Raw genomic sequence first — 27,795 nt, forward strand, 5'->3', positions numbered from 1 at the left:
TGGGTGGACTCAGTCCTTGGCCCTTCAGTCAGGAAACTGTCCTCGGGTAGAAATCCATAGTCATGAGTGTTACCTACTGAGTTTCCCATATGTCAGGTTTTACAGGCTGGCATAATTAGCTTGTCATTGTTTATGGACGGAGGACTAGTTCAAAACCAGCTACTGGTCAAGAAGCAGACATTTTGAATCATTTTATTTTTAAATAACAAAAATATAAATACATAATCATTTAATTAATAAAAATGAGTGTTATTTACTCACAGTAATTGAAACTACAAGGTTCATTTACCTTCAGATGTGGTTTGATTGTGAAGTTTTATAAGTCAACAGAATTTGTGTGTGTATCCTCTTTTGTATTTTTGTACATATACAAAAATATATATACTACTATTTTATATGCTTTGCTTTCTTCTATAGGATGGTTTTAACCTTATGTTGTTCTCTCATTTTATAAATAATGCCTATTAAGCTTAGACTTAAATATCCTCATATTATGCTATCCAGGGAAAGAGAATATACTTTTTATTCATTCAAAGGCAGAAAGGCAGCTTTCATTACAGAATACACCAGTAAATATCTTCTTGTCTCTGGCCTGATATTAATTATATGTCTAAACCCACTACAGCTTCCCTGATAGCTCAGTTGGTAAAGAATCTGCATGCAATGCAGAAGACCCTGGTTTGATTCTTGGGTCGGGAAGATCCCCTGGAGAAGGGATAGGCTACCCACTCCAGTATTCTTGGGCTTCCCTTGTGGCTCAACTGGTAAAGAATCCGCATGCAGTGTGGGAGACCTGGGTTCAATCTCTGGGTTGGGAAGATCCCCTGGAGGAGGGAAAGGCTACCCATTCCAGTATTCTGGCCTAGAGAATTCCACGAACTGTATAGTCCAAAGAGTTGCAAAGAGTTGGACATGACTGAGTGACTTTCACTTAAACCCACTACAGTCATTTGGCTAGGGAGTTGAGATAGAGTATTTGTTTTCTTTAAGAAATCGCCTCCTCATCTCTGGAACTGAGTGTTGAGATATGTAAGTCTAAAATGTATGGCTGATGTCTATACACGTACACATAATGGCACTAAGATACTTACAAAATTTAATTTTGAGAAAAAAATATGTCTGCTCTTATTTCTCAGTAAAGACTTTACTGAACCTTTTAATTTTTTTATATATTAACATTTACTTTTAATAGTGCTTTAACCAGATGTTATGCTAAGCTATACCTGTGTAACTTGAGATCTAAATCTGGTCCTTTTACATATATTAGTCATTCAATTCCAAGTCTCTTATAATTACTCCCAAGTATTAATGTTGAAGTGAGCAGGAGTAGCATCAAAGAATGATGGCCAAACATAATCTTGGTGCTACAACTTTATACTTTTATGACAGTTAGTAGAAGCAAGTAGAGCTTGTTGACTTCCTACCTCTTTAACTCAGTGGTAAACTGGAAGGTAGAGATGATGGTGATGATGTTTTGTTCTGTGTTATATCTCTTTAGTACTATCCACAGCTTCTATGTTAGTGCTGCTGAGCAGGGTGCATACACTTCATATATATACTAATAGATGCATTGACAGAGAAGGTAATGGCACCCCACTCCAGTGTTCTTGCCCGGAAAATCCCATGGATGGAGGACCTGGTGGGCTGCCATCTATGGGGTCGCACAGAGTCGGACATGACTGAAGCGACGTAGCAGCAGCAGCAGCAGATGCATTGAATGATACATAAAAAAGCAATCTTATTATTATCCATTCACCAAAATACCAAGTACACCCTACTGAGCATTTGAAAACATCTCTTTTATGAATTTATTGTACACATTGGACAGGACTGGAAAAGGTCAGTTTTGATTCCAATCATGGTGGCCCACCAGGCTTCCCCATCCCTGGGATTCTCCAGGCAAGAACACTGGAGTGGGCCACCATTTCCTTCTCCAATGCATGAAAGTGAAAAGTGAAAGGGAAGTCGCTCAAGTCGTGTCCAACTCTTAGCGGCCCCATGGACTGCAGCCTACCAGGCTCCTCCATCCATGGGATTATCCAGACAAGAGTACTGGAGTGGGTCACCATTGCCTTCTCTGAATCCCAAAGAAAGGCAATGCCAAAGAATGCTCAAACTACTGCACAGTTGCACTCATCTCACACACTAGTTCAGTTCAGTTCAGTTCAGGTGCTCAGTCATGTCTTGCAGCAGGCCAGGCCTCCCTGTCCATCACCAACTCCCAGAGTTCACCCAAACCCATGTCCATCGAGTCAGTGATGCCATCGAACCATCTCATCCTCTGTCGTCCCCTTCTCCTCCTGCCCTCAATCTTTCCCAGCATCAGGGTCTTTTCAAATGAGTCAGCTCTTCGCATCAGGTGGCCAAAATATTGGAGTTTCAGCTTGAACATCAGTCCTTCCAATAAACACCCAGTACTGATCTCCTTTAGGATGGACTGGTTGGATCTCCTTGCAGTCCAAGGGACTCTCAAGAGTCTTTCCAACACTGCAGTTCAAAAGCATCAATTCTTCGGTGCTCAGCTTTCTTTATACTCCAACTCTCACATCCATATATGACCACTGGAAAAACCATAGCCTTGACTAGAAGGACCTTTGTTAGCAAAGTAATGTCTCTGCTTTTTAATATGCTGTCTAGGTTGGTCATAACTTTCCTTCCAAAGAGTAAGCATCTTTTAATTTCATGGCTGCAGTCATCATCCGCAGTGATTTTGGAGCCCAGAAAAATAAAGTCAGCCACTGTTTCCACTGTTTCCCCATCTATTTGCCATGAAGTGATAGGACCGGATGCCATGATCTTCGTTTTCTGAATATTGAGGTTTAAGCCAACTTTTTCACTCTCCTCTTTCACTTTCATCAAGAGGCTTTTTAGTTCCTCTTCACTTTCTACCATAAGGGTAGTGTCATCTGGATATCTGAGGTTATTGATATTTCTCCCGGCAATCTTGATTCCAGCTTGTGTTTCTTCCAGTCCAGCATTTCTCATGATGTATTCTGCATGTAAGTTAAATAAGCAGGGTGACAGTATACAGCCTTGACATACTCCTTTTCCTATTTGGAACCAGTCTGTTGTTCCATGTCCAGTTTTAACTGTTGCTTCCTGACCTGCATACAGGTTTCTCAAGAGGAAGGTCAGGTGGTCTGGTATTCCCATAATTTTCAGAATTTTCCACAGTTTATTGTGATCCACACAGTCAAAGGCTTTGGCATAATCAATAAAGCAGAAATAGATGTTTTTTCTGGAACTCTCTTGCTTTTTCCATGATCCAGCTGATGTTGGCAATTTGATCTCTGGTTCCTCTGCCTTTTCTAAAACCATCTTGAATATCTGGAAGTTCATGGTTCATGTAGTAAAGTAATGCGTGTGAGATGAGTGCAGTAGTGAGGTATTATATACATATACACAGTATAATACACGGTAGTAAAGTAATGCTTAAAATTCTCCAAGCCCGTCTTCAGCAATACTTGAACTGTGAACTTCCAGATGTTCAAGCTGGTTTTAGAAAAGCAGAGGAACAAGACATCAAATTGCCAACATCCGCTGGATCATCCGTTTGTTATAACTTTGTATTAGAACCTGTTGCTTGGAAAAACCTGCCCCATTGTCTCTGGTATGTTTACTCACTCTGATATGGGCAATTTTGGAGGCAACAATTTGTTGCTGTCTTTTAAAATGAATTTATTTTAATTGGAGGCTAATTATTTTACAGTATTGTAGTGGTTTTTGCCATACATTGACATGAATCAGCCATGGGTGAACATGTGTCCCCCATCCTGTACCCCGACTCCCACCTCCCTCCCCATCCAATCCGTCAGTGTTGTCCGAGAGCACCAGTTTTGAGTGCCCTGTTTTCATGCATCAAACTTGGATTGTTTATCTATTTCACATATGGTAATATACATTTCAATACTATTTTCTCAAATCATCCCACCCTCGCCTTTCCCACAGAGTCCAAAAGTCTGCTTTTATATCTGTGTCTTTCTGTTTTGCATATAGTGTCATTGTTACCATTTTTAGAAATTCCATATATATGCGTTAATATGCTGTATTGGTGGTTTTCTTTCTGACTTACTTCACTGCGTATAATAGGCTTCGGTTTCATGCACCTCATTAGAACTAATTCAAATGTGTTCTTTTTAATAGCTGACTAATATTCCCTTGTGTATATATACCACAGCTTTCTTATCCATTTCTCTGCTGATGGACATCTAGGTCCTAGCAATTATAAACAGTGCTGCAATGAACATTGGGGTACACGTGTCTCTTTCAATTCTGGTTTCCTTGGTGTGTATGCCCTGCAGTGGAATTGCTGGGTCATATGGCAGTTCTATTTCCAGTTTTTTTAAGGAATCCCCACACTGTTCTCCATAGTGGCTGTACTAGTTTGCATTCCCACCAACAGTATAAAAGGGTTCCCTTTTCTCCATACCCTCTCCCGCATTTACTGTTTGTAGACTTTTTGATAGCAACCATTCTGACTGGTGTGAGATGGTACCTTATTGTGGTTTTGATTTGCATTTCTCTAATAATGAGTGATGTTGAGCATCTTTTCATGTGTTTGTTAGCCATCTGTATGTCTTCTTTGAAGAAATGTCTGTTTAGTTCTTTGGGCTATTTTTTAATTGGGTTGTTTATTTTTCTGGTATTGATCTGCATGAGCTGCTTGCATAGTTTTGAGATTAATTCTTTGTCAGTTGCTTTGTTTGCTATGATTTTTCTCCCATTCTGAAGGCTGTCTTTTCACCTTGCTTATAGTTGCCTTCGTTGTGCAAAAGCTTTTATGTTTAATTAGGTCCCATTTGTTTATTTTTGCTTTTATTTCCAATATTCTGGGAGGTGGGTCATAGAGGATCCTGCTGTGATTTATGTCAGACAGTGTTTTGCTTATGGTTTCCTCTAGGAATTTTATAGTTTCTGGTCTTATATTTAGATCTTTACTCCGTTTTGACTTTATTTTTGTGTATGGTGCTAGAAAGTGTTCTAGTTTCATTCTTTTACAGATGGTTGACCAGTTTTCCCAGCACCACTTGTTAAAGAGATTATCTTTCCTCCATTGTATATTCTTGCTTTCTTTGTCAAAGATAAGGCATCCATAGGTGCATGGATTTATCTCTGGGCTTTCTATTTTGTTCCATTGATCTATATTTCTGTCTTTGTGCCAGTACCATACTGTCTTGATGACTGTGGCTTTGTAGTAGAGCCTGAAGTCAGGCAGGTTGATTCCTCCAGTTCCATTCTTCTTTCTCAAGATTGCTTTGGCTATTTGAGGTTTTTTGTATTTCCATACAAATTGTGAAATTATTTGTTCTCATTCTGTGAAAAATCGTGTTAGCTTGATAGGGATTTCATTGAATCTATAGATTGCTTTGGGCAGTATACTCATTTTCACTGTATTGATTCTTCTGATCCACGAACATGGTATATTTCTCCATCTATTGGTGTCCTCTTTGATTTCTTTCACCAGTGTTTTATAGTTTTCTGTATATAGATCTTTTGTTTCTTTAGGTAAATGTATTCCTAAGTATTTTATTCTTTTCTTTGCAATGGTGAATGGAATTGTTTCCTTAATTTCTCTTTCTGTTTTCTCATAGTAGTGTATAGGAATGCAAGAGATTTCTGTCTGTTAATTTTATATCATGCAACTTTACTATATTTGTTGATTAGCTCTAAATATATTCTGCTGTTGTCTTTAGGGTTTTTATGTAGAAGATCGTGTCATCTGCAAACAGTGAGAGTTTTACTTCTTCTATTCCAATCTGGATTTCTTTTATTTCTTTTTCTTCTCTGATTGCTGTGGCTTAAACTTCCAACACTATGTGGAATAGTAGTGATGAGAGAGGGCACCCTTGTCTTGACTTAAGGGGAAATGCTTTCAATTTTTCACCATTTAAGATAATGTTTGCTGGGGGTTTATCATATATGGCTTTTATTATGTTGAGGTATGTTCCCTCTATGCCTGATTTCTGGAGAGTTTATCATAAATGGATGTTGAATTTTGTCAAAGGCTTTCTCTGCAACTACTGAGATAATCATATGGTTTTTATCTTTCAATTTGTTAATGTGGTATATCACATTGATTGATTTGTGAATACTGAAGAATCCTTGCATCCCTGGGATAAAGCCCACTTGGTCATGATGTATGATCTTTTTAATATGTTGTTGGATTTTGTTTGCTAGAATTTTGTTGAGGATTTTTGCATCTGTGTTCATCAGTGATATTGGCCTGTAGTTTTCTTTTTATCAATTTGTTTTTAATACCTGGCTGCCAGAAGTCTTGGAGCAAATTTGCAGCACAATCTGGACAAATGGATAGAGCTCCATAGGCCCCATGACCAATGCCTCCTTTTGCTCTCACTACTCATAATCTACCTTCACATCCCATTCACAAGACACACACATGTGTTTTCCATAGACCTCGTGTTTTTGATTTATGTTTAAGATTCTAATACATTTAGTGTTAAAGTTGTTTCAGGTTCTTTTGAGTTGTAAATACTTGCATACTCCACAAACCTCAGGGAAATTCAACCAAAAATTAAAAAGAAGGTAACTGGACCTTCTAACCTAGAGGGAAGGAAGTGGGGAAGGATTAATATAATCCTTGTCCCAGTGAGTTTCCAGAAATATTGAATTACACACATGATGTATGAATAATGAATTAGAACCTTGCAGATGTGTGTATTTGCCAAAATTTTGTAAAATGGTTCATTGAAATCTCAGATAAAATGCATCTCCCTAACATCATGTCCTTTCTGTTTCCTTCATTCAGTATGACTATGCATGTCTGTTTCTTTGAAGAAAAAAAAATATATATATATGATTTTTGCTGTAAATACAGCACTCATTTCATCCTTATAATCTTACCCAATTTAAGGTAGATCCTTGAGAAAAACAGCTAGGAACAGTTCCAGACTTAAGAGGCTGGATGGCAGAGCCAAACCAGGTTCCAGTATTTTGTGGTCTATACAAACTCAAGTTGTGGAGCATAACTTTTAAGTAAATTAAGAATTATTATATGGACTCTAGCCTCTTGTGTACAAAATCTCAAATGAGAAAATATATAAAAATTAACTGTTACAGTTTCGTTTGGTGTTAGTCTTATGAGGAGAACACTGTGACTTCTCAGGCCACTATGAAAAACCCCTCCGCTGTTCTTTGCTGCAGCTTATACACACTCTCAGCTTAGCAGTTAGAATCTCATGATTTCACTTTATCTGCTTGCTACCTCATATGTATTTTCAACCTCTGTATGTAGATGATTTTTCCTTCTTAGTCTGAAAAAAGATTAATCACTTCATAGATACTTATTCAATGGACTGGATGTAAGTGAAAGCTACTCTAGATTCATGACTACCTCCCCTTAAGTAATCCTACCTGTTTTTTTCCATGTTGAGAAAATAAATCACTTACAACAGATAAAATTCACTGTCTGATAATTCTGCTGCCTTTCATAAGTCTTCTGATGATTTAAAACTCACAGAACTGTATTTATTTCCTATAGTTTTGTAAATACTACCTATGATCTAATCCAGTAGCTGATCTTTTCAAAACTAAGACCAAAGTATGATAATATGAGTCAGTACCTGCAATCCTATGAATACTTTTCTTAATATTTTTCTAAGCTTTTGTCTCCCAAGATTTCTTGGGTAGATTTTACCAAGTTCAATGAGTTCTTAGTAGAAGTAAATACTTGAAATCCTGAGAACTCATGGCAATAAGCTTTTGAAGGCATATATGGTTTTTCTGTTGGAATTCATCCCACCTGCTCTGAAACAGGGTCCCTGAATCACCATATCATTGTCCACCCTGAATTCATCCTTCAGTGAGAGTGTGGATGACAGGATTTGGGCTGAAACCCACATGTGGAGGGGGAGGGATGAAGGCAGGAGGACTTATATCTATGCAGACCCCCTCTAGACTGCAGATAATGAATGACAGCATCATGAGGAGGATAGCTGCCCACCAAAGGGGTCCCTAAGAAAGAAAACATCATGAGGTACATTGTCGGAGTAATGAGTTCAAACCATAGGGGATTTCTGGGTGGCTGGTGACCAAGATGGTTGATTGGCACTGAGGCTGGTGCTGACACTCTTGCCCTCATCACACACAAGTTCCAGGGACCTCTCCTAGAGCCTACAGCCACAGTGGGGTGTGGGATGAGCACTGTCCCACTAAGGCCCAGTCACTGTCCCTCTTGTGTCTTCCCTAACTTCTGTCATAGGCTTAGAAACTGGGAATGGATGGAAGGGCAACTCTTCTTCCTTACTTTGGGACTCAGTCCCAGGGACAGAAGCTAGCTCTGGCAGGGCCCATGGTAGCAGGCACGGTCAGAGAGCAAATCTGGAGTGCTCTGTGGTTGAGGAATGTGGCTGGAACCAGAGCAGCAGCGATTCAGGGCCAGCAGAGTGGCCCAAGACCAGGCCAGGATTGCAAGACTGAGTCTTATAGTCCCAAAGCCCTCCTGATGTGGGGTCAGGTGATCAGAAACAGGAGAACATGGTCAAAGGAGAGTCTAGTATTCAGAGTGTCTGAGTGTCCACTCACTTGTAGGTGCCTCAAATTGAAAACAACTCTCTTCATCCCCTCTCTCTCACTCGCTCTCTTACTCAGAATGATTTATTTTTAAACAGTATTAGATGTTTAGAAGTGCTCATGTATATTTTATGTACATGATTAGGTTCCTGTTTAAGGACTACAGTTGCCTATAGGAAAATACTTTTCCAAGAGAGTCAAGTGTGGAAAATAGCACAAATCAGTTTAGGGGATGAAAACTATGCATGCACCCAAAGAATGTATATAGGTTTTCATAATCAAGAAAAATATCCTCACCCTCTTCTCCTGCCTAGGGCTCACTCTAGGGAAAAAGAAAAAAGGTTAATTAAGGACAGAGGTGCAGGGTGCTATTTCCCAGACTGTGGGAGAGAAATGAAGAGCAACAGACAAATAGGCACTTTGCTGGTTGGCTATACACAGCCTTGCTCCAGGCCCAGCATCATAGTGCCCAGGATGGAGATCCAGAGTGGGGATGTCCTGGTCACTGCAGAAGTGATAAGCCCCCTCTTCTGATTTCTCCCAAGTGAACTCAACCCCCTTGCCTCACAAGAACATCAGAGCAAGCCTTGCTCCTTCCAGTTTTAAAGGATTTTCATTGGCTAAAATGTAAGAGATGGGCAAAAGTGAGAGGCAGAGAGAGGCTCTGAGGATGAGGGATTTGGGCCCTTCTGCAGGCCCTTTGTGGAGAAGGCAATGACAGCCCACTCCAGTACTCTTGCCTGGAAAATCCCATGGATGGAGGAGCCTGGTAGGCTGCGGTCCATGCAGTCGCTAAGAGTTGGACACGACTGAGAAATTTCACTTTCACTTTCATGCATTGGAGAAGGAAATGGCAACCCATTCCAGTGTTCTTGCCTGGAGAATACCAGGGACGGGGGAGCTTGGTGGGCTGCCATCTATGGGGTCACACAGAGTTGGACATGACTGAGTGACTTAGCAGCAGCAGCAGGCCCTTTGTGAGCCTGCAGGGCATCTTCTCATCAGTATGTAACTAGTATATACAGTAATTAGCAGTTGGTGGAGGCAGGACTTGAGAACAGGTCTTCCAAATCTGAGTCTCTTTTAACAATATAGGTGTGATATTTGCAAAGATACAGATATATGGTAGGATAGAATTGTATTGGTGTAATAGCGATGGCACCCCACTCCAGTACTCTCGCCTGGAAAATCCCATGGACGGAGGAGCCTGGTGGGCTGCAGCCCATGGGGTTGCGAAGAGTCGAACACGACTGAAGCGACTTAGCAACAATACTAAAAAAAAAAAAGAAAAAAAATTAAGTGAATACTATTGTATTAGTCTTCTCAGGGCACCTTAACAAACTACCACAGAATGGGTGATGTAACAGAATCTGTTTTCTCATGGTTCTGCAGTTAAGGTGCTGGCAGATTCAGTTTCTAGTAAGAGCTCTTTTTGGCTTGCAGATGGTGACTTCCCACTGATTCTTGCCTCTTTGTGATGATGGACAGAGATCTCTGGTATCTCTTCCTCTTCATATAAGGACACCAATTCTATGGGATTAGGGCCTCACCTTTATGACCTCATTTAACCTCAGTTACCTCCCTAAAGGCTTTATTCCCAAATACACTAAGAAGGTGTGTGGGAAGGGATGTAGAGCTTCAACATGAGTTTTAGGGATGGGCAAAATTTAGTCCATAACGACTAGAAACACAACTGATGGTTTTGTATCACAAATATTTTCAAAGACTTCAGCTGGAACTTTGCAACTATATGTTTTGATCCAGTGAAGCATTTAGTGCATATTCATCTGGAATAACATTTTCTGCAGCTTAAACAAATGACCACATAATAGGATATATTTAACTTGAATTCTAAATGAATTTCAATAGTTTTTCTTTCTTTTTTTTTTTTAAATTCTTTGGCAGTGAATGACAGATATTTAAAGTGGAGAGGGAAGAGTATAGAACTTACTGAAAAATATTTACCTCTCTCATTTTACAGGCCCAACAGCTTACTGATCTGGAACAAAAATTAGCTGTAGCAAAAAATGAACTGGAGAAAGCAGCTCTTGACCGGGTAAGTTGATTACACCCATGAGCCATCACGACTTCGGTTGTAGCAGATGAAGCTAGGGTGTACTCATTGTTTCCCTTGTTTCATCAGTGCAGTTCCAGATGCTGTGCTTGCAAGATGGTTATAGATGGTTCTTATTTTTGATGCTCCAGTAAATATACTTAAGGTGGAGGCTCTGTGATGATTGCATGGTTTTATTTTTCACCTTACTGGTACACTTGTTCCATAACATAATGAATAGACATACTTTAAAGCATCAACAAAGATGCCATGTCTTAAATTTGCATGGCTGAGTTGTAAAGCAAACGGAAGTAGTCACTGATGGTTTTTATTTTGGAAATTTTAAGTTTCTGGAGGAAGAGACATCAAAGAATGTAGCTCTCTTAGCACCTCTGTTTATGCAAAAATAATGCAAGAGTAGCTAGCATTCTGTCTTTATAACAGCTTTATTGAAATAAAACTCACATACCATAAAGGTCACATTTTTAAAGTTCACAAAGTTGTACTTTCATCAGCATTAATTCCAAAAGGTTTTCTTTGCCTTCTTTTATCTTATTTCATCTACTTCATTTTACTTTTGTCAATGTATCATTGTGTTACAATTATATATGCTCAGAAAGAAACCACAATTCCTAATTGATACCTACCTTTGCCTATCAATGCTCTTCATATGAGACATACATGGAGAATAGGGCACGGGTATATAGAAAGAGAAATAAAATATAGAGGGAGGAATTAGTCATAAAATTTAGAATTATGGTTCTGTTGGTTTTATGGTATTTGGCAAAATTTCTTAAGGCTTCCTTTCATTTTTAAATTAGCTGTATAAAACTATAAGAAGTAAATATTCCTTTTTTTCTTTAGTTCACTTGAAGAAAAGGGTAAAATGATTTTTGAAATTATTTCTCTGTTCACTCAGCATCCATTTATTGAACATCCAATGTAGTTTTATCTAATTTTTAGAACATATAACTAGCAAATATTAATACAGGGAACTCTGACTGAAAATTAAATCATAGTGTTTCAGACTTGGAAATACAAACACCCACATTGCTCTCAATCAGATGCATATAAAGTCTATGCTGAGGCAACAGGGCCAATTTTGGAATAATCTGCATTTAAACAACTTTTCAACGCATCTTTTGCCTGAAATCTATTCTTGATTAGATTGGAGTTAGCAATCATTCTAACAGTAGAAAAATAGACCCTCTCTTTATATCATATGGCGAATTGTTGGTTCATTTATACACAATAAAAATATTTCTAGACATATAAAGAGAGAATGCAATCTGATCAATATAAAGAAAATCTGATCAATCTGATCAATATAAAGATCAATATAAAGAAAACAAGAGACATGTCTCATTTTATATGTATCCAAGTACTTAATGTAATAGTTAATAATTTTAGGGAAGCCTGCCTACATTTTTGTAGACTAGTTCAAATATAATTCACTTTACCAAGATTCCAGCTTTAGGAATTGTTTTTTGTTTTTTTTTTTACTTTAGGAAAGAAGTTTATACCAATTATGCTAATTTCTTACCATATCCAACTCATGCCGCATAATATTATTTTTAAAATGGGAACTGATTCTTTATGGAATTGATAGAATCAGAAAATCAGCAATATATATAATCAGAAAGTCCAACTAGATCATCTTTTTATATTTCCTTTCTTTGATATCCCTGGCAAAATCTCTGCAGTATGTTTTACATTCTAAAGACACTAGATTTCCAAGACTCTGAGGCAGACTGGCCCCCTTCTTAGATTTAACAACTGTGACTGTTGGAATGTTCTTCATAACATTAAACTTTTCCCATGACGTGACTTCAAATAACCCATTTAGTCAGTGAGTCACCCATTTAGTCAGTGAGTGTGACCACCCTGCACCAGGTGCTATGAGAAACAGAAAACACTGCATCCCTCACAACTTTGTTGGGCACCAAAAATTATGAAATAATTATATGTGGAGCCATAAAGTCAGAGAAACATGAAGAGTGAGTACGTATATTTTAAGTACATGTGTTATAAAAACTAGTGGTGTCACATGATAACATGCGCAGTTGATAATTTGTCCTGAGCCACAGAACTTGAAGATAAAATAATTTTCCCTCCTTTGTCTTATCCACTCTATGTCTTCCTCCTCCCCATTTCTACCACCACCACTATTTGCTTAGCTCTCACTAAGCCAGACTAGATTTGGGATGAGAGACTATATCCTGGAATATTTAATAAAGTTCTCCAGAGTCAGTCTGTGTTCAGATCATAACCCTTTCACCAAATGATCGTGTTCAAATCCCTCAAACTCTTTATACTTCACCATAAAATAGAATGATAATAAAATTCACTTTATAATGATGATGGGAAAATTATATATATCCATAAAAGTTAAGTCCTGAGAATTCTTGGCACATGAAAAATACTCAGTAAGCATAGTAATTACTATTATTAGTGAATGAGAACCTAGAGAGACTGCTTCTTTGTGATAATTTTTCTCTTTAGCCGTCAGTATCTTGTCACCCATTTGCTACAGTGAACTATAAAAGCACTGCGTATTACCAGAGGTTGATTTCAACAAATCTCATATAAGATACATATGAGACTCGTAAACTGTAGTCATAAAGACAGGTAGAAATGCTCGCTTACTTCAAAAATGGATACAAAAATACAGTTTAATGAAATTGCTCTTCACCTCTCTCCATCATTTTTATATGAGACAAGACTTTTTAAAATTGTCTTCATGTGTCTAGATCCAAAGAATATTATATCTGGGCCTCAAATAGCCTTAAATACCTAATAAATATTTTGAAAACAGTATCTTCACACTCTAACTTGTTTCTCATTTCATACTTCTCATGAAAGAAGTGTCAGATTACTATCCCAATAAAAGCAACAATAATCTTAAGATCCAAGAATCAATCTTTGTTTTCTAAACAATCAGTTATTTTATGGCAATATGTTATGGAACTTCCCCAATGGCTCAGAATGTAAAGAATTCACCTGCAATGCAGGAGACCCATTGATTCGATGAATGATAGTTAGCCTCAGCTACTGAAATGTAAAAATATCTTTATGGTGTGAAAAATCTATCTCTCAAATTCTTATATTAGAAGTTTCTTTTGCATCTGATCCTCACAAAATTTGACCCAGGAAAGTATGCATTATTATATCATAGATGACACAGGTAGGTGATCTGCACAGACTCCCAGGACAAAATAGTAAAAGAACAAGAACTCTTCTTGCTACAGTGTATCTGGCACATGGCAAGAACATAATAAATTGTTACTGATTAAACAGGTAGATGAAGATCTAACTTCGTAAATTAACGTACATGCTATTCATCCTACATAGAAGGGCCAAAGTATATAGAACAGAGAAATAAAACTGTCAAATAACCTTTTAGGATTCAGAGATAATTTCTTGGTGAAATAAAGGTAGGGGAAGGGGAAAGCCTTTGCATTCCCAGTCCTTCATGATTTTTCCAAAGACAACTGCCATTGGTGCACAAAGATCTCTCTGAGGATTTCACATCATGTAAATAAATGAAGACAGACATGAATATTACCTTGTGAATTTTTTAAAGGAGATACGAAATGAGGACGCTGTTGTCTTTGCCATATGTATCTAGGCATCCCCACAAAAATGCATTTTTCTTGAGAAAACTACTCATATACAGATGTGAAAAAAAATGGCTTCTAAATCTCCCACCATCCTACATACATATATATAAATAATAATTTCTTACAAGTTTTACATATGCTATAGCATAAGCACTAGTATTTTAATGTCCAAAATAATACATTTATATTACATAATATACAGGGTGAAATGAAAAATAGTTCGTTATTTTCTCTATAAAACTTATCCTCTGGAGATTTCCTTTATTTATATTTTAACAAATATTTCTTTATTTAGAAACCAGTGATACTGCAAAAAAAAAAAAAAAAATATTGGCCCAGCTGTATACCACAAAGAACACTGATTAATATTCTGTAATAACATAAGTGGAAAAAATTGATAATAGATACATATATATGTATAACTGAATCACTTTGCTGTACACCCAAAACTAACACAACATTGTTAATCAACTATGCTCCAATATATAATAAAAATTAAAATATATCAGCCCTCAAAGAAATTACATTGCAGTGTTGTGCAGTCACTCAGTCATGTCCAACTCTTTGCGACCCCATAGACTGTAGCACTCCAGGCTTCCCTTTCCTTCCCTATCTCCCGTAGTTTCCTTGAATTCATGTTCATTGAGTCAGTGTTGGTGTCTATCCATCTCATCCTCTGACTCCCTCTTCTCCTTTGGACTTTGATCTTTCCTAGCATCACATCTCTTCCAATGAGTTGGCCCTTCGAATCAGATGGCCAAAGTATTGGAGCTTCAGCATCAGTCCTTCCAATGAATATGCAAGGTTGATTTCCTTTAGGATTGACTGGTTTGATTTCCTTGCAGTCTAAGAGACTCTCAAGAGTCTTCCCCTGCACCACAGTTCAAAAGCATCAGTTCTTCAGCATTCAGCCTTCTTTATGGTCTAACTCTCTCATCTGTATGTGACTACTGGAAAAACCAGAGCTTTGACTATACAGACATTTGTCAGCAAAGTGATGTCCCTGCTTTTTACTATCATCTGTAGGTTTATCATAGCTTTCCTTCCAAGAGCAAGGGTCTTGAAATTTCATAGCTGCTATCACCATCCACAGTGATTTTTAAACCCAAGAAAATAAAATGTCATTGCTTCCACTGTTTCCCTTTCTATTTGTCATGAAGTGATGGGACCGGGATGCCATGATCTTAGTTTTTTGAATGTTGAGTTGTAAGCCAGCTTTTTCACTCTCCTCTTTCACCCTCATCAAGAGGCTCTTTAGTTCCTTTTCATTTTCTGCCATTAGAGGGGTATTATCTGCATATCTGAAGATGTTGCTATTTCTATCGGCAATCTTGATTCCAGATTATGAGTCATCCAGCCCAGCATTTCGCATAATGTACTCTGCATATATGTTAAATAAGGAGGGTGACAATATACAGTCTTGTCCTACTCCTGGCTCAGTTTTGAACCAGTCCATTGTTCCATGTCCAGTTCTAACTGTTGCTTCTTGACCTGCATACAGGTTTCTCAGGAGGCAGGTAAGATGGTCTAGTATTCCCATCTCTTTAAGAATTTTCCACAGTTTGCTGAGATCCACAGAATCAAAGGCTTTAGTGTAATCAATGAAGCAGAAGTAGATGTTTTTGTAGAATTCCCTTGCTTTCTCCATGATCCAACCAGTGTTAGCAATTTGATCTCTGGTTCCTCTGCCTCTTTGAAACCCAGCTTGTATATATGGAAATTTTTAGTTCACGTACTTCTGAAGCCTAGCTTGACAGATTTTGAGCATTACCTTGCTAGAATGTGAAATGAGAGCAGTTGTATGGTATTTTAAACAATATTTGGCATTGCCCTTCTTTGGGATTAGAATGAAAACTCCCATGGTCACTGTGGAGTTTTCCAAATTTGCTGATATATTGAGTACAGCACTTTACAGCAACATCATTTAGGCTTTTAAATAGCTCAGCTGGTATTCCATCACCTCAACTAACTTTGTTTGCAGTAATGCTTCCTAAGGTCCACTTGACTTTGCATTCTAGGATGTCTGGCTCTAGGTGAGTGATCACACCACCATGGGTACCTGGATCATGAATACCTTTTTTGTTTAGTTCTTCTTTGTATTCTTGCCACCTCTTCTTAATCTCTTCTGCTTCTGTTAGGTCCTTGCTGTTTCTGTCCTTCTTCATGCCCATCCTTGCATGAAATGTTCCCTTGATATATCCAGTTTTCTTGAAGGGACCTCTAGTCTTTCCTATTCTATTGTTTTCCTCTTTTTTTTTTTTTTGCATTGTTCACTTAAGAAGTCCTTCTTATCTATCCTTGCTATTCTCTGGAACTCTGCAGTCAGTTGAATACATCTTTCCCTTTCTCCCTTGCCTTTCATTTTTCTTCTTTCCTCAGCTATTTGTATAGCATCCTCAGACAACAACTTTGCCTTCTTGTATTACAGCCTCCTTTACAATGTTATGGACCTCCATGAACAATATGAAAAGGCAAAAAGATATGATACTGGAAGATGAGCCCCCCAGGTCAAAGGTGTCCAATATGCTACTGGGAAAGTTGTTGTTGTTCAGTCTCAAAGTCTAGTCCAACTCTTTGCAACTCCGTGAATTGTAGCATGCCAGGCTTCCCTGTCCTTCATCATCTTCCAGAGTTTGCTCAAACTCATGTCCACTCACTCAGTCAGTGATGCCATCCAACCATCTCATCCTCTGTTGCCCCATTCTCCTTCTGCCCTCAATCTTTCCCAGCATCAGGGTCTTGGCCAGTGAGTCAGCTCTTGTATCTGGTAGCCAAAGGATTGGAGGTTCAGCTCCAGCATCAGCCCTTCCAATGAATTTTCAGGGTTGATTTCCTTTATGATGGGCTGGTTTGATTTCCTTGCTGTCCAAGGGACTCTCAAGAGTCTTCTCCAGCACCACAGTTCCAAAGAATCAATTCCTCTGCACTCAGCCTTAACTCTCAGATCTGTACATGATTACTGGAAAAACCATAGTTTTGACTATATGGACCTTTGCTGGCAAAGTGATATCTCTGCTTTGTAATATGCTATCTAGTTTGGTCATAGCTTTTCTTCCAAGGAGCAAATATCTTTTAATTTTGTAGCTGCAGTTACCATCCACAGTGATTTTTGAGCCCAAGAAAATAAAATCTGTTACTGTTTCCACTTTTTCCCAATCTGTTTGCCAGGAAGTGATAGGACTGGATGCCATGATCTTAGATTTTTGAATGCTGAGTTTTAAACCAGCTTTTTCACTCTCCTCATTCACCCTCATCAAGAGGCTCTTTAGTTCCTCTTTGTTTTTTGCCATGAGAGTGAGGTTGTTGATATTTCTCCTGACAATCTTGATTCCAGCTTGTGAGTCATCTAGCCCAACATTTTGCATGCTATACTCTTCATATTGGGGAAAAACAGAGGGCAATTACTGATAGCTCTAGAAAGAATGAAGAGGCTGGGCCAAAGCAGAAACAATGTTCAGTTGTGGATGTGTCTGGTGGTGAAAGTAAAGTCTGATGCTGTAAAGAACAATATTGCATAGGAACATGGAATGTTAGGTCCATGAATCAAGATAAATTGCATGAGATAAAGCAGGAAATGGCAAGATTGAACATTGACATTTTAGGAATCAGTGAACTAAAATGGATGGGAATGAGTGAATTTAATTCAGATGACCATTTTGTCTACTACTGTGGGAAAGAGTTCCGTAGAAAAAGTGGAGTAGCCTTCATAGTAAACAGAAGAGTCTGAAATGCAGTACGTGGGTGCAATCTCAAAAACGACCAAATCAGTTCATCTCCAAGGTAAACCATTCAACACCACAGTAATCCAAGTCTAAACCCCAACCACTGATAATGAAGAAGCTGAAGTTACCAGTTCTGTGAAAACCTATGAGACCTTCTAGAGCTAACTCCCCCAAAAAATGTCCTTTTCATCATAGGGGATTGGAATGCAAATGTAGGAAGTCAAGAGATACCTGGAGTAACAGGCTAAGTTTGGCCTTGGGGTACAAAATCAAGCAAGGCTAAGACTAACAGTTCTGTCAAGAGAACACACTGGTCATAGCAAACACCTTTTCCCAACACTGAAATAGAAATAGATAAAACAATAAACATATTAACAATAACATAATTTGCACTGATGACAAGGACTGCAAAAGACGTAATTTAAGAACCTATGTGATAAAGACTTTGAGATAGAAGTGTGCTTTGACAGAGTAATCAGTGATTATGTTTCATAGAAGATAATATGTGAGCTGAAGCATACATTTTAAGTAGAAGTTTCCTATGTAGCTATTTGGAAAGAGAGTTCTTCAGGCAAAGAAAACAGCAAGTATAAAGGTTCCTAGATGAGAATGAACTTGAAACGTTTGATGGACTATAAACAAAGGACATTGTGACAAGCAGGATATCCTTAAAGACTTTGCATTTTATTATCAGGTGGCAGAGGAAACGGGAAATGTGGTTTGGTGTGGGAAGAAGATCAAGGACAAAAATAAGGCTGAATCTCAGAGGGGATATGCTGTAAGATCTAGGGCAAAGTATACTTTGTATAAGTCACATCATATTTCATTAGGTGACATCCTGTTCCAGTGAACTTCAAAGTGAACAGTGGCCTTACCTGCAATTTTAAAACAGACTAAAGCTAGCAGTATAAATGAAAATGTAATGACACTGTGGTGTAAAATCATCGTCTTGGCCTTGCTCATGGATGGGCCAAGCCAAACCTGAGTAGTGTCAATTACAGGCTTTATTTAGTTAGAGGGACTAACTGGAAAGATGTGAGCTTTTTTTTTTTTTTTTTTTGATAGAAAGATGAACAAATTAGGGAAGCATTGTTCACAGAAATCTGTGGTCTCTGGCAGGAAAAATCTACAGTGTAATGAAGGAGTGAATCCAGAATCTAATATAGGAGGCCAATTCACAAGCTTGTGATCCAAAAAAGAGAGGAAGTAAAAAACTATGAGATTAAGAATAGGTTGAAACATAAGAGGAAAGATAGCTTACTACAATGGCTATGAAAGGTGAGCTGGAGGTTACATCTGTGTATTGTTGATTCTGCTCTCCGAGGTGACCCTGAAAATGTCAGGAGGCCTGGATGAGCAGATGAGATGATTTCACCCACATTCAAATGTATCGATTGCTCCACTGGGAATTTTGTCTTGCCTAAAGAATGTTTACTTAAAATGAAGTATTAGCTTGATGCCATTCATTGTTTACTTTTGGCATCTGAGTTTACCTGTTGCTCAGGAATTTGTCTATTATGTCAACATATACATATATATTTTGTGCCTGTCGTAGATCTAACTTTTATATATATATACTGTGTTGAGAGGAGCCATGATATGAATGCAGTGAATCAAATAACTATCAAATAACTTCCTGCATTATCTGAACATTGAAAAATCTACATTTGAAAGCTATGTTAACTTTGAGTCCTGGCCAAGACCTGCCTGACGTCGTCACATTAGTTCTATTTCCCTTATCTAACTATATTATGAGAAACAGAAAACATACTCAAATTGTTCAGTGGAACCTGGAACATCTCACTCCAGAGAACAGCATCCACACTTATTCTGCAGTAATAGAAGGTTAGGGCCATCCAAGATTATAACAAAGACTCAATAGGAAGGGTAATCTGAATCATTACTTCATTTCTTTTATTGAGATAGCTTCTTTCCCTGACAAAAGAGAAATTACATTTTCAACTAGGTATTTATTTTTAAAAAAATTTTGTGTGTCCTTTCTCCTGTGTCAGGGATTGTGTTAGGTGTTAGCTATACAGTTCTGAACAAAACAGACAAGTTATGCATATATATAAACAAATTAAAATTAGTGATAAAATATATAAAGAAAACAAACATAATCAGCCATAGCGGGCATCTAGCTACTCAGCAAATAAAAGGGACCATTTTGAATATAAGTTTATTATTCAACTTTACTCCCCCATCCAGTTAACAAAGCCCCTCCATCCTGTTTCTTATCAGACTTTTATTTTCCTCTTATCAGAAGTTTATGAAATGCGACAGGGCAAGGTTAATGTGAGGGAAATACATGTATGTCCTGTTTCTTACATATTTCCAGTTGCTGTTCTTACTGTTGCCTTTTTTTAAAATCTCGTGATATGACCAAAAAGAAAGATTTCTTAAATTGCTATTGTAGCAACATACACTCTCATCTTAAAGATAAATCTTATACCACATATTAGTAGGAAACAGAGAACATTGGGAAAAATCAAAGCCATAGTCACTCTCAAGAAATTGACCCCAGGGGCTGTATAGGAGACAGTAAGTAGGAGGGGATGCTATCTGTAGATATGTTCCTGACATCAGATACAAAAGGCAGTAGTTTTGTTGGGAGTATACTACTGTGACAGGAGAAGACAACAGACTTTTCTGCTTCATTGATCCATTGGATCCAGTGATCCAAACATGGAAGTACACGAAAAGGGTAAACGCCAATTGTGCCAGTTTGTCCAGGGATAAGACTCCAGCAACTATTCTCTTTTCTCCTTCTCTCTTGCCCCAGAGGCCACATTTCATATCTTGAAGTGGATATTCATATGTTATTGTCTTACTAGGGTCTATATGCTTGCCCCCAGTTACCCCTGTGTTACCATGAGATTTCCTCAAGGTTGTTTCTCTCTCTTTATTTTGGTACCTGGGGATGTCTTTGTCATTGGGACTCAACTTTACATCGTTTTAAAACCTTATAAGCATAATGAAGTACTGATACTGAAGATGAAGCTCCAATACTTTGGCGACCTGATGGGAAGAACTGACTCACTGGAAAAAACCTTGATGCTAGGAAAGATTTAAGGAAGGAGGAAAAGGGGACAACAGAGGATGAGACAGTTGGATGGCATTACCATCTCGATGGACATGAGTTGAAGCAAGCTCTGGGAGTTGGTGATGGACAGGGAAGCCTGGCGTGCTGCAGTCCATGAAGTCGTGAAGAGTTGGACAAAACTGAACGACTGAACTAAACTGACATACTAATTTTTTAGATTTGGTGAATATTTTTTTGCTTACATCATATTTTAATCTATGCTAAGTGCATATCAAATGCTACATACCCACAAGCAGATAGTCATTATAGTTCCCTGGAGGATGAGTCTAAAGAATATTCTTCAAAGCCTCTAAGGCAAATTCTGCAAATTTTGAATGTTTTATTTTCCCCAAAAATGTCCAATGGAAAGTTTTTCAGATATAAGCTGGACTTCTTTTTGTTATCCAATTTGTTCTTAAATGCTTCATGACTGAATTCTTGAAAAATGAAGTGTCTGGTCACACCACCAGGAATTAAAATTTTGATGCCTCTGCCATGTAGCTAACAGTTATTTTAAGATGTCATGTGTAGATCTAAAATGTGAAAAATTTTACTTCATAAAGTGATAAAAGACTGTAGTTTTTACCTCCCAAAATACATGACTGTTATTAAGTAAAAATAAATAAATAAAACCTTATAAGCAATTTAAAATATTTTTAGCAGTGGGATCTGGAGGTTGGATGGCAGTTGGAGATGGTTGTCTCTATATAGTTCACTCTACCTTGGAATGTAAACCTAAAGAAAAAGTAGTTCTGCAATAAATGCTGGAAAGGGTGTGGAGAGAAAGGAAGCCTCCTACACTGTTAGTGGGAATGTAAATTGGTACAAACACTATGGAGAACAGTATGGAGTTTCCTTAAAAACTAAACCTAGAACTATCATATGATCCAGCAATCCCACTCCTAGGCATATATCCTAAGAAAACCATAATTCAAAAAGATGCATGCACCCTAGTGTTCATTGCAGCACTGCTTAACAATAGCCAAGACATGGAAGCATCCTAAATGTCCATCAATAAAGGAATGGATCAAGAAGATGTGGTACATATATACAGCAAAATACTACTAAGCCATAAAAACAGTGAAATAATGCCATTTTCAGTAACATGGATGGACCTCGAGATTATCATGCGAAGTGAAGGAAATCAGACAGAGGAATACAAATATCATACGATACAACTTGTGAAATATAAAAATGATACAAATCAACTTATTTTATAGATAGAAATAGACCTCACAGGCTTAGAAAATTATGATTACCTAACCTAAGGGGAAAGGTGGAGTAAATTAGGACTTTGAAATGAGCATATACACACTGCTGTTATATGAATGAGATAACTAATAAGACCCTACTATATAGCACTGAGAATTCTACTCAATATACTGTAATAACCTATATGGGAAAATAATTTGAAAATGAAAGGGTATATGTATAACTGAATCACTTTGTTGTACACCTAAAGGTAACACAACATTGTAAACCAAAATATATTCTAATATAAAATAAAAATTTAAAAAGAAGAAAACAGTCTAGAACCTGGAATTTTGTTACATTCATAGTAAAACAGAAATAATAATGCCAGTTTCACAGATGTTTGATTAGCACTTACAATCACATCTGAATAACTCCTACTACTTAACAGGACCCATGGAAATAAGAGTTTTAGCATTAATTGAGTGAAGATACAGGCTGATTTGAGAAACACAGAAAAAGCCTACATCACAAGAGGAGTGATTTGTAATAAAGGAGGTTTATGATAAAAATGGCAGATGCTTAAAAGAATCCAATTTAGAGTGACTCTAAAGTATATTTCCTTGCCAGCAAGGTATCATGATTGAAATCACGTCAATTCAAGGGGGGATAATGTAAGCTATGTCTCTGAATTCCAGTGATCAAAGGATATCATGAAACACATTAGTTCCTAAAAAACAGACTGAGTGTGTATTCCATGGCATGTTATCATGGAATTTATGTTGGGCAATTATGTATTAAAACTAATATGCGTTTGGGGACTGAGTATAGGCTAGGAGGAAAGGGAGAATCTAGTCAGGTGAATGATGACCTTCAGAAGCACATGTAAAAATTGTGATCTCTCTTGTTTTTATAGGAGTCACAGCTGAAAGCAATGAAAGAGACTGTGCAACTCTGCCTCTCAACTGTTTTCCGCGATCAGCATCCTCTCCATTTGAATCCCTTCAGGCCGTATCGAACTCAGTTATCAGTCCCAACCATGATAACTGACACCAGGACTGCATATGTAAGCACAACGGCCAAGGTACTTTCTTGACTTCAATTCGTATTATCATCAAAGTGAATCCAAGTAAGATAGCAAATTCATTGAAAAATCAGGATGTAAACGGGAGATAGTAACCCAGTTTGTAAAGTCTTCATAGTCACTTGGAGAATGTTGGAAAACAAATTTTCTGTATAAGAGAACAAGGTGTTTCTTAGGCAGAATTATTATTATCATAATTATTTTACAATATTATAAGAAAATATCTTGTATTATATTCCAGTTTTCACCAGGGGTTTATTATGGAAAATACTTTCTTCTAGGGTATAACCACCATCCTTACAAAAGTGGATACATTTTTCAGAAATTAAGCCTGTAGTTCTCAACACTGTGACTGTACATTAGAATCACTTGGGATAGTTTTTTTTTTTTTTTTTTTTTTTTTAAAGTCTTAATACTTGGGACTCACCTCAGACAAATTCTTCCTGGTTTGGCTCCAGTCATCATTAGGTTTTAAGAGCTCCCTAGGGGACTAGGAGGGCTTCCCTGTGGCTCAGCAGCAAAGAATCCACCTGTCAATGCAGGAGACGTGGGTTCCATCCCTGGGTTAGGACGATCCCCTGGAGAAGGAAATAGAAGATAGAAACCCACTCCAGTATGCTTGCCTGGAAAATCCCATGGACAGAGGAGCCTGGTGGCCTGCAGTCCATGGGGTTGCAAAAAAGTTGGATGCAACTTAGCAACTTAAACAATAACACCTTAAGCAAATCCCTGCCATCACTCTACTTTATACAGGACAAAAGAGGGCATTTCAGTTCCGCTTTTGTTTCAATCATCAGAACCTTCAGTTTGCAAGCTCTAATTTTAAATAAATATTGACAATCTGAAATTGTTATTAAAGAAAGGAGTTTAGTTTCAGGCAGTATACTTGAAGGTGCAATTCTTTTATCACTTGCCTCAGGATCACTTGCTGTTGAAATAAATGTTATAGAGAGGAGTCCAACTTCTAAAGCAAATCCATGGTGAGCTAGAGGACGGTGGGCAAAAAACCCTGAGGACCACTGTTACAAATACCTACCAATACAGGACTGGGGGTGTGGCCAATCTGTAGATGAGGGAAATGCTATTTTCAGGATTAAGAGTCAAAATTAGGTAAAATAAAATAAATCTACCATTCTGTTTTTCTCCTGTAATGGGTTGACTTCTCAAAAACAGGTTAATCTGTGTAACCTTCTTTTTCTGTTAAAATCATTTGAAATAAGTATTTCCATTTTATATTATCTTCTTTGTTTTTATTATGTAATGAAGGATCTCAAAAAATTTAGGCCAATATTTTTCATCTTTACATCTCTCTGATCCTCCTTTGAAAACAGTGTTTTGTTTTGTTTTGTTTTAATTCAACTAAACTCAGGGAAGAAAGTTGCATACTAATATATTTTTATGTTTAAAAAAAATCCTGGTAAATTTATTGAAACAGACTATTGGTTAAGTGTACAGCTACCTTACACAATCTCTGCCACCTATCATAAAGCCACATACTCCTTCCACTTCAGGTTAGTTTAAAGGAGAAGCAAAGATTCAACCGTATTAAGTCCAGTGACTTTGGGCAAAGTGGCTTTGTGATTTTATGGACACGTGACACTTGTCTCCAACTTAAAGTATATTTATTAGGCTCATTATTAAAACTGGGCTCTTTATGACCCTGAATATATGGAAGAAATTACTGATTGTTACTTTAACTGGCTTATTAATTGTTACTTTAACTGACTTATTAATAAATATGTATCCTGTCATGGAAATAAATAATACATATATATTATTATTTCTCTAGGTTTATCACAGGAAAACACAGGAAGCATTTAGATGCATGTAGTTTAAAAAATGCTTTTTTAAAAAAATGATAACATATCTAATTATTTAAGATAAAGTTCAATAAATCTAAGTTGATATACCATAGAGCATTCTGTTTTACAAATTAGCATTAAAAGCCTCTCTGGCATGTCTCTTTTGCTTATATTATTTATCTTTTCAAATATATTGTATTTGAAAAGATTGTATTTGGCAATTGTATTTTATGTACATGTGTGTGTGCTTTGTTCACTAAAGAAGCTCCTATTCTGTGCCTCAGTTTCCTCAGTGCCTATCTCAGGTCATTGTTGTGACATGAGCATTACAAATCATAATTTTTCTTAATTTCCTTGATACACGTGGTATCAATTCAGTTCAGTCGCTCAGTCGTGTCTGACCCTTTGCAACCCCATGGACTGCAACACGCTAGGCTTCCCTGTCCATCACCAACTCCCGGAGCTTACTCAAACTCATGTCCAACAAGTCAGTGATGCCATCCAACCATCTCATCCTCTGTCGCCCCCTTCTGCTTCAGTCTTTCCCAGCATTAGGGCATTTTCCAATGAGTCAGTTCTTCGCATCAGGTGGCCAAAATATTGGAGTTTCAGCTTCAGCATCAGTCCTTCCAATGAATATTCAGGACTGATTTCAGTTAGGATTGACTGGTTGGATCTCCTTGCAGTCCAAGGGGCTCTCAAGAGTCTCATCCAACACCACAGTTTAAAAGCATCAATTCTTCAGTGCTCAGCTTCTTTATAGTCCAACTATCACATCCATACATGACTACTGGAAAAACCATAGCTTTGACTAGTGCAACAACAGACCAACCCAGACTTGCCTGTGAGTGGCCAGGAGTCTCCAGCGGAGGTGTGGGTTGGCAGTGGCCTGCTGCATGGTCGGGAGCACTGAGTGCAGCAGTGTGCATGGGACCTTTTGAAGGAGATTACCGTTATCTGCGTTACCTCCACTATAGTTTGGCCTCAGGTCAAACAACAGGGAGGGAACACAGTCCTGCCCATCAATAGAAAATTGGATTAAAATTTACTAAGCATGGATCTGCCCATCAGAACAAGACCCAGTTTCCCCTTGGTCAGTCTCCCCCATCAGCCTTGTCTAACTCAATGCACCTATGATCCATGCCATGTAGGGCCACCCGAGACAGATGGGTCATGGTGGAGAGTTCTGACATGGTCCATTGGAGAAGGGAATGGCAAACCACTTCAGTATTCTTGCATTGAGAACCCCGTGAACAGTACGAAAAGGCAAAAAGATAGGACATTGAAACGTGAACTCCCCAGGTTGGTAGGTGCCCAATATGCTACTGGAAATCAGTGGAGAAATAACTCCAAAAAGAATGAAGAGATGGAACAAAAGCAAAAACAGCACCCAGTTGTGAATGTGACTGGTGGTGGAAGTAAAGTCCGATGCTGTAAAGAGCAATATTCCATAGGAACCTGGATTGTTAGATCCGTGATTTAAGGCAAACTGGAAGTGGTCAAACAGCAAATGGCAGAGTGAACATTGACATTTTAGGAATCAGTGAACTAAAGTGGACTGGAATGGTTGCATTTAACTCAGATGACCATTATTTCTACTACTGTGGACAAGAATCCCTTAGAAGAAATGTAGTAGCCCTCATAGTCAACAAAAGAGTCTGAAATGCAGTACTTGGGTGCAATCTCAAAAACGACAGAATGATCTCTGTTCATTTCCGAGGCAAACCATTCAATATCACGGTAATCCAAGTCTATGCCCCAACCAATAATGCTGAAGAAGCTTAAGTTGAATGGTTCTGTGAAGCCCTACAAGACCTTCTAGAACCCACACCCAAAAAAGATGTCCTTTTCATTATAGGGGACTGGAATGCAAAAGTAGGAAGCCAAGAAATACCTGGAATAACAGGCAAATTTGGCCTTGAAGTACAAAATGAAGCAGGGCAAAAGCTAATAGAGTTTTGCCAAGAGAACGCACTGCTCTTAGCAAACACCATCTTCCAACAACACAAGAGAAGACTCTACACATGGGACATCACCAGATGGTCAACACCGAAATCAGATTGATTATATTCTCTGCAGCCAAAGATGGAGAAGCTCTATACAGTCAGCAAAATCAAGACTGGGAGCTGACTGTGGCTCAGATCATGAACTCCTTATTGTCAAATTCAGACTTTAAGAAAGTAAGCAAAACCACAAGATCATTCAGGTATGACCTAAATCAAATCCCTTATGATTATACATGTGATATATGGCTGTTCTAATCTACATTTTTAAAAAATCTGCCTCTTCTTTGAAAAGTGTATTTGAATGATTTTCCCTGAAATCTGTAAAACAAATCCAAGTAAGCAATTTTTAACCTATATCTGGAAAAAATGCAAAATTTTCCCCAAAATGTCATTTTATTTTTATTTTTCCCAGAAGGCTAGATAATGTAGGCAGGTTTTTATTGCATCATGTATGTGGGTATATATGTGTATACATGATCCCAATAGACATATGCACTTCACATACAAATTATATACTCAGTGTGGATTTTCAAAGCTACAGATTTCATTAATTGAGTACAATATTATGAGAATTTACTGATGAAAGATTAAAAAATAATTTACATGTTGGTACTTTTTTAAAATTCTGGAGCATGACTGCTGCATAGTCATTTAGACCCACAGCTTAAGTTTCTGCTGAGGAAACAATCTGGTTTTAAAACGGTGA

At 37.8% G+C, this 27,795-nt stretch overlaps 1 protein-coding gene across 3 annotated transcripts in view; it reads left to right on the top strand.

The window, feature by feature from the left end:
- The window catches only part of LUZP2 (leucine zipper protein 2), a 517,912-nt gene that overhangs the window by 447,645 nt on the left and 42,472 nt on the right, over positions 1-27,795 (top strand). For all 3 annotated transcript variants that reach the window (XM_027532163.1, XM_027532165.1, XM_027532164.1), the window contains exons 8-9: positions 10,511-10,585; positions 23,114-23,281. In XM_027532163.1, coding sequence (XP_027387964.1) covers positions 10,511-10,585; positions 23,114-23,281 — 243 coding nt within the window. The remainder of the gene's footprint in view (positions 1-10,510; positions 10,586-23,113; positions 23,282-27,795) is intronic.

This window comes from Bos indicus x Bos taurus, chromosome 29 (genome assembly GCF_003369695.1).
Source record: "Bos indicus x Bos taurus breed Angus x Brahman F1 hybrid chromosome 29, Bos_hybrid_MaternalHap_v2.0, whole genome shotgun sequence".
Lineage (NCBI taxonomy): Eukaryota > Metazoa > Chordata > Mammalia > Artiodactyla > Bovidae > Bos > Bos indicus x Bos taurus.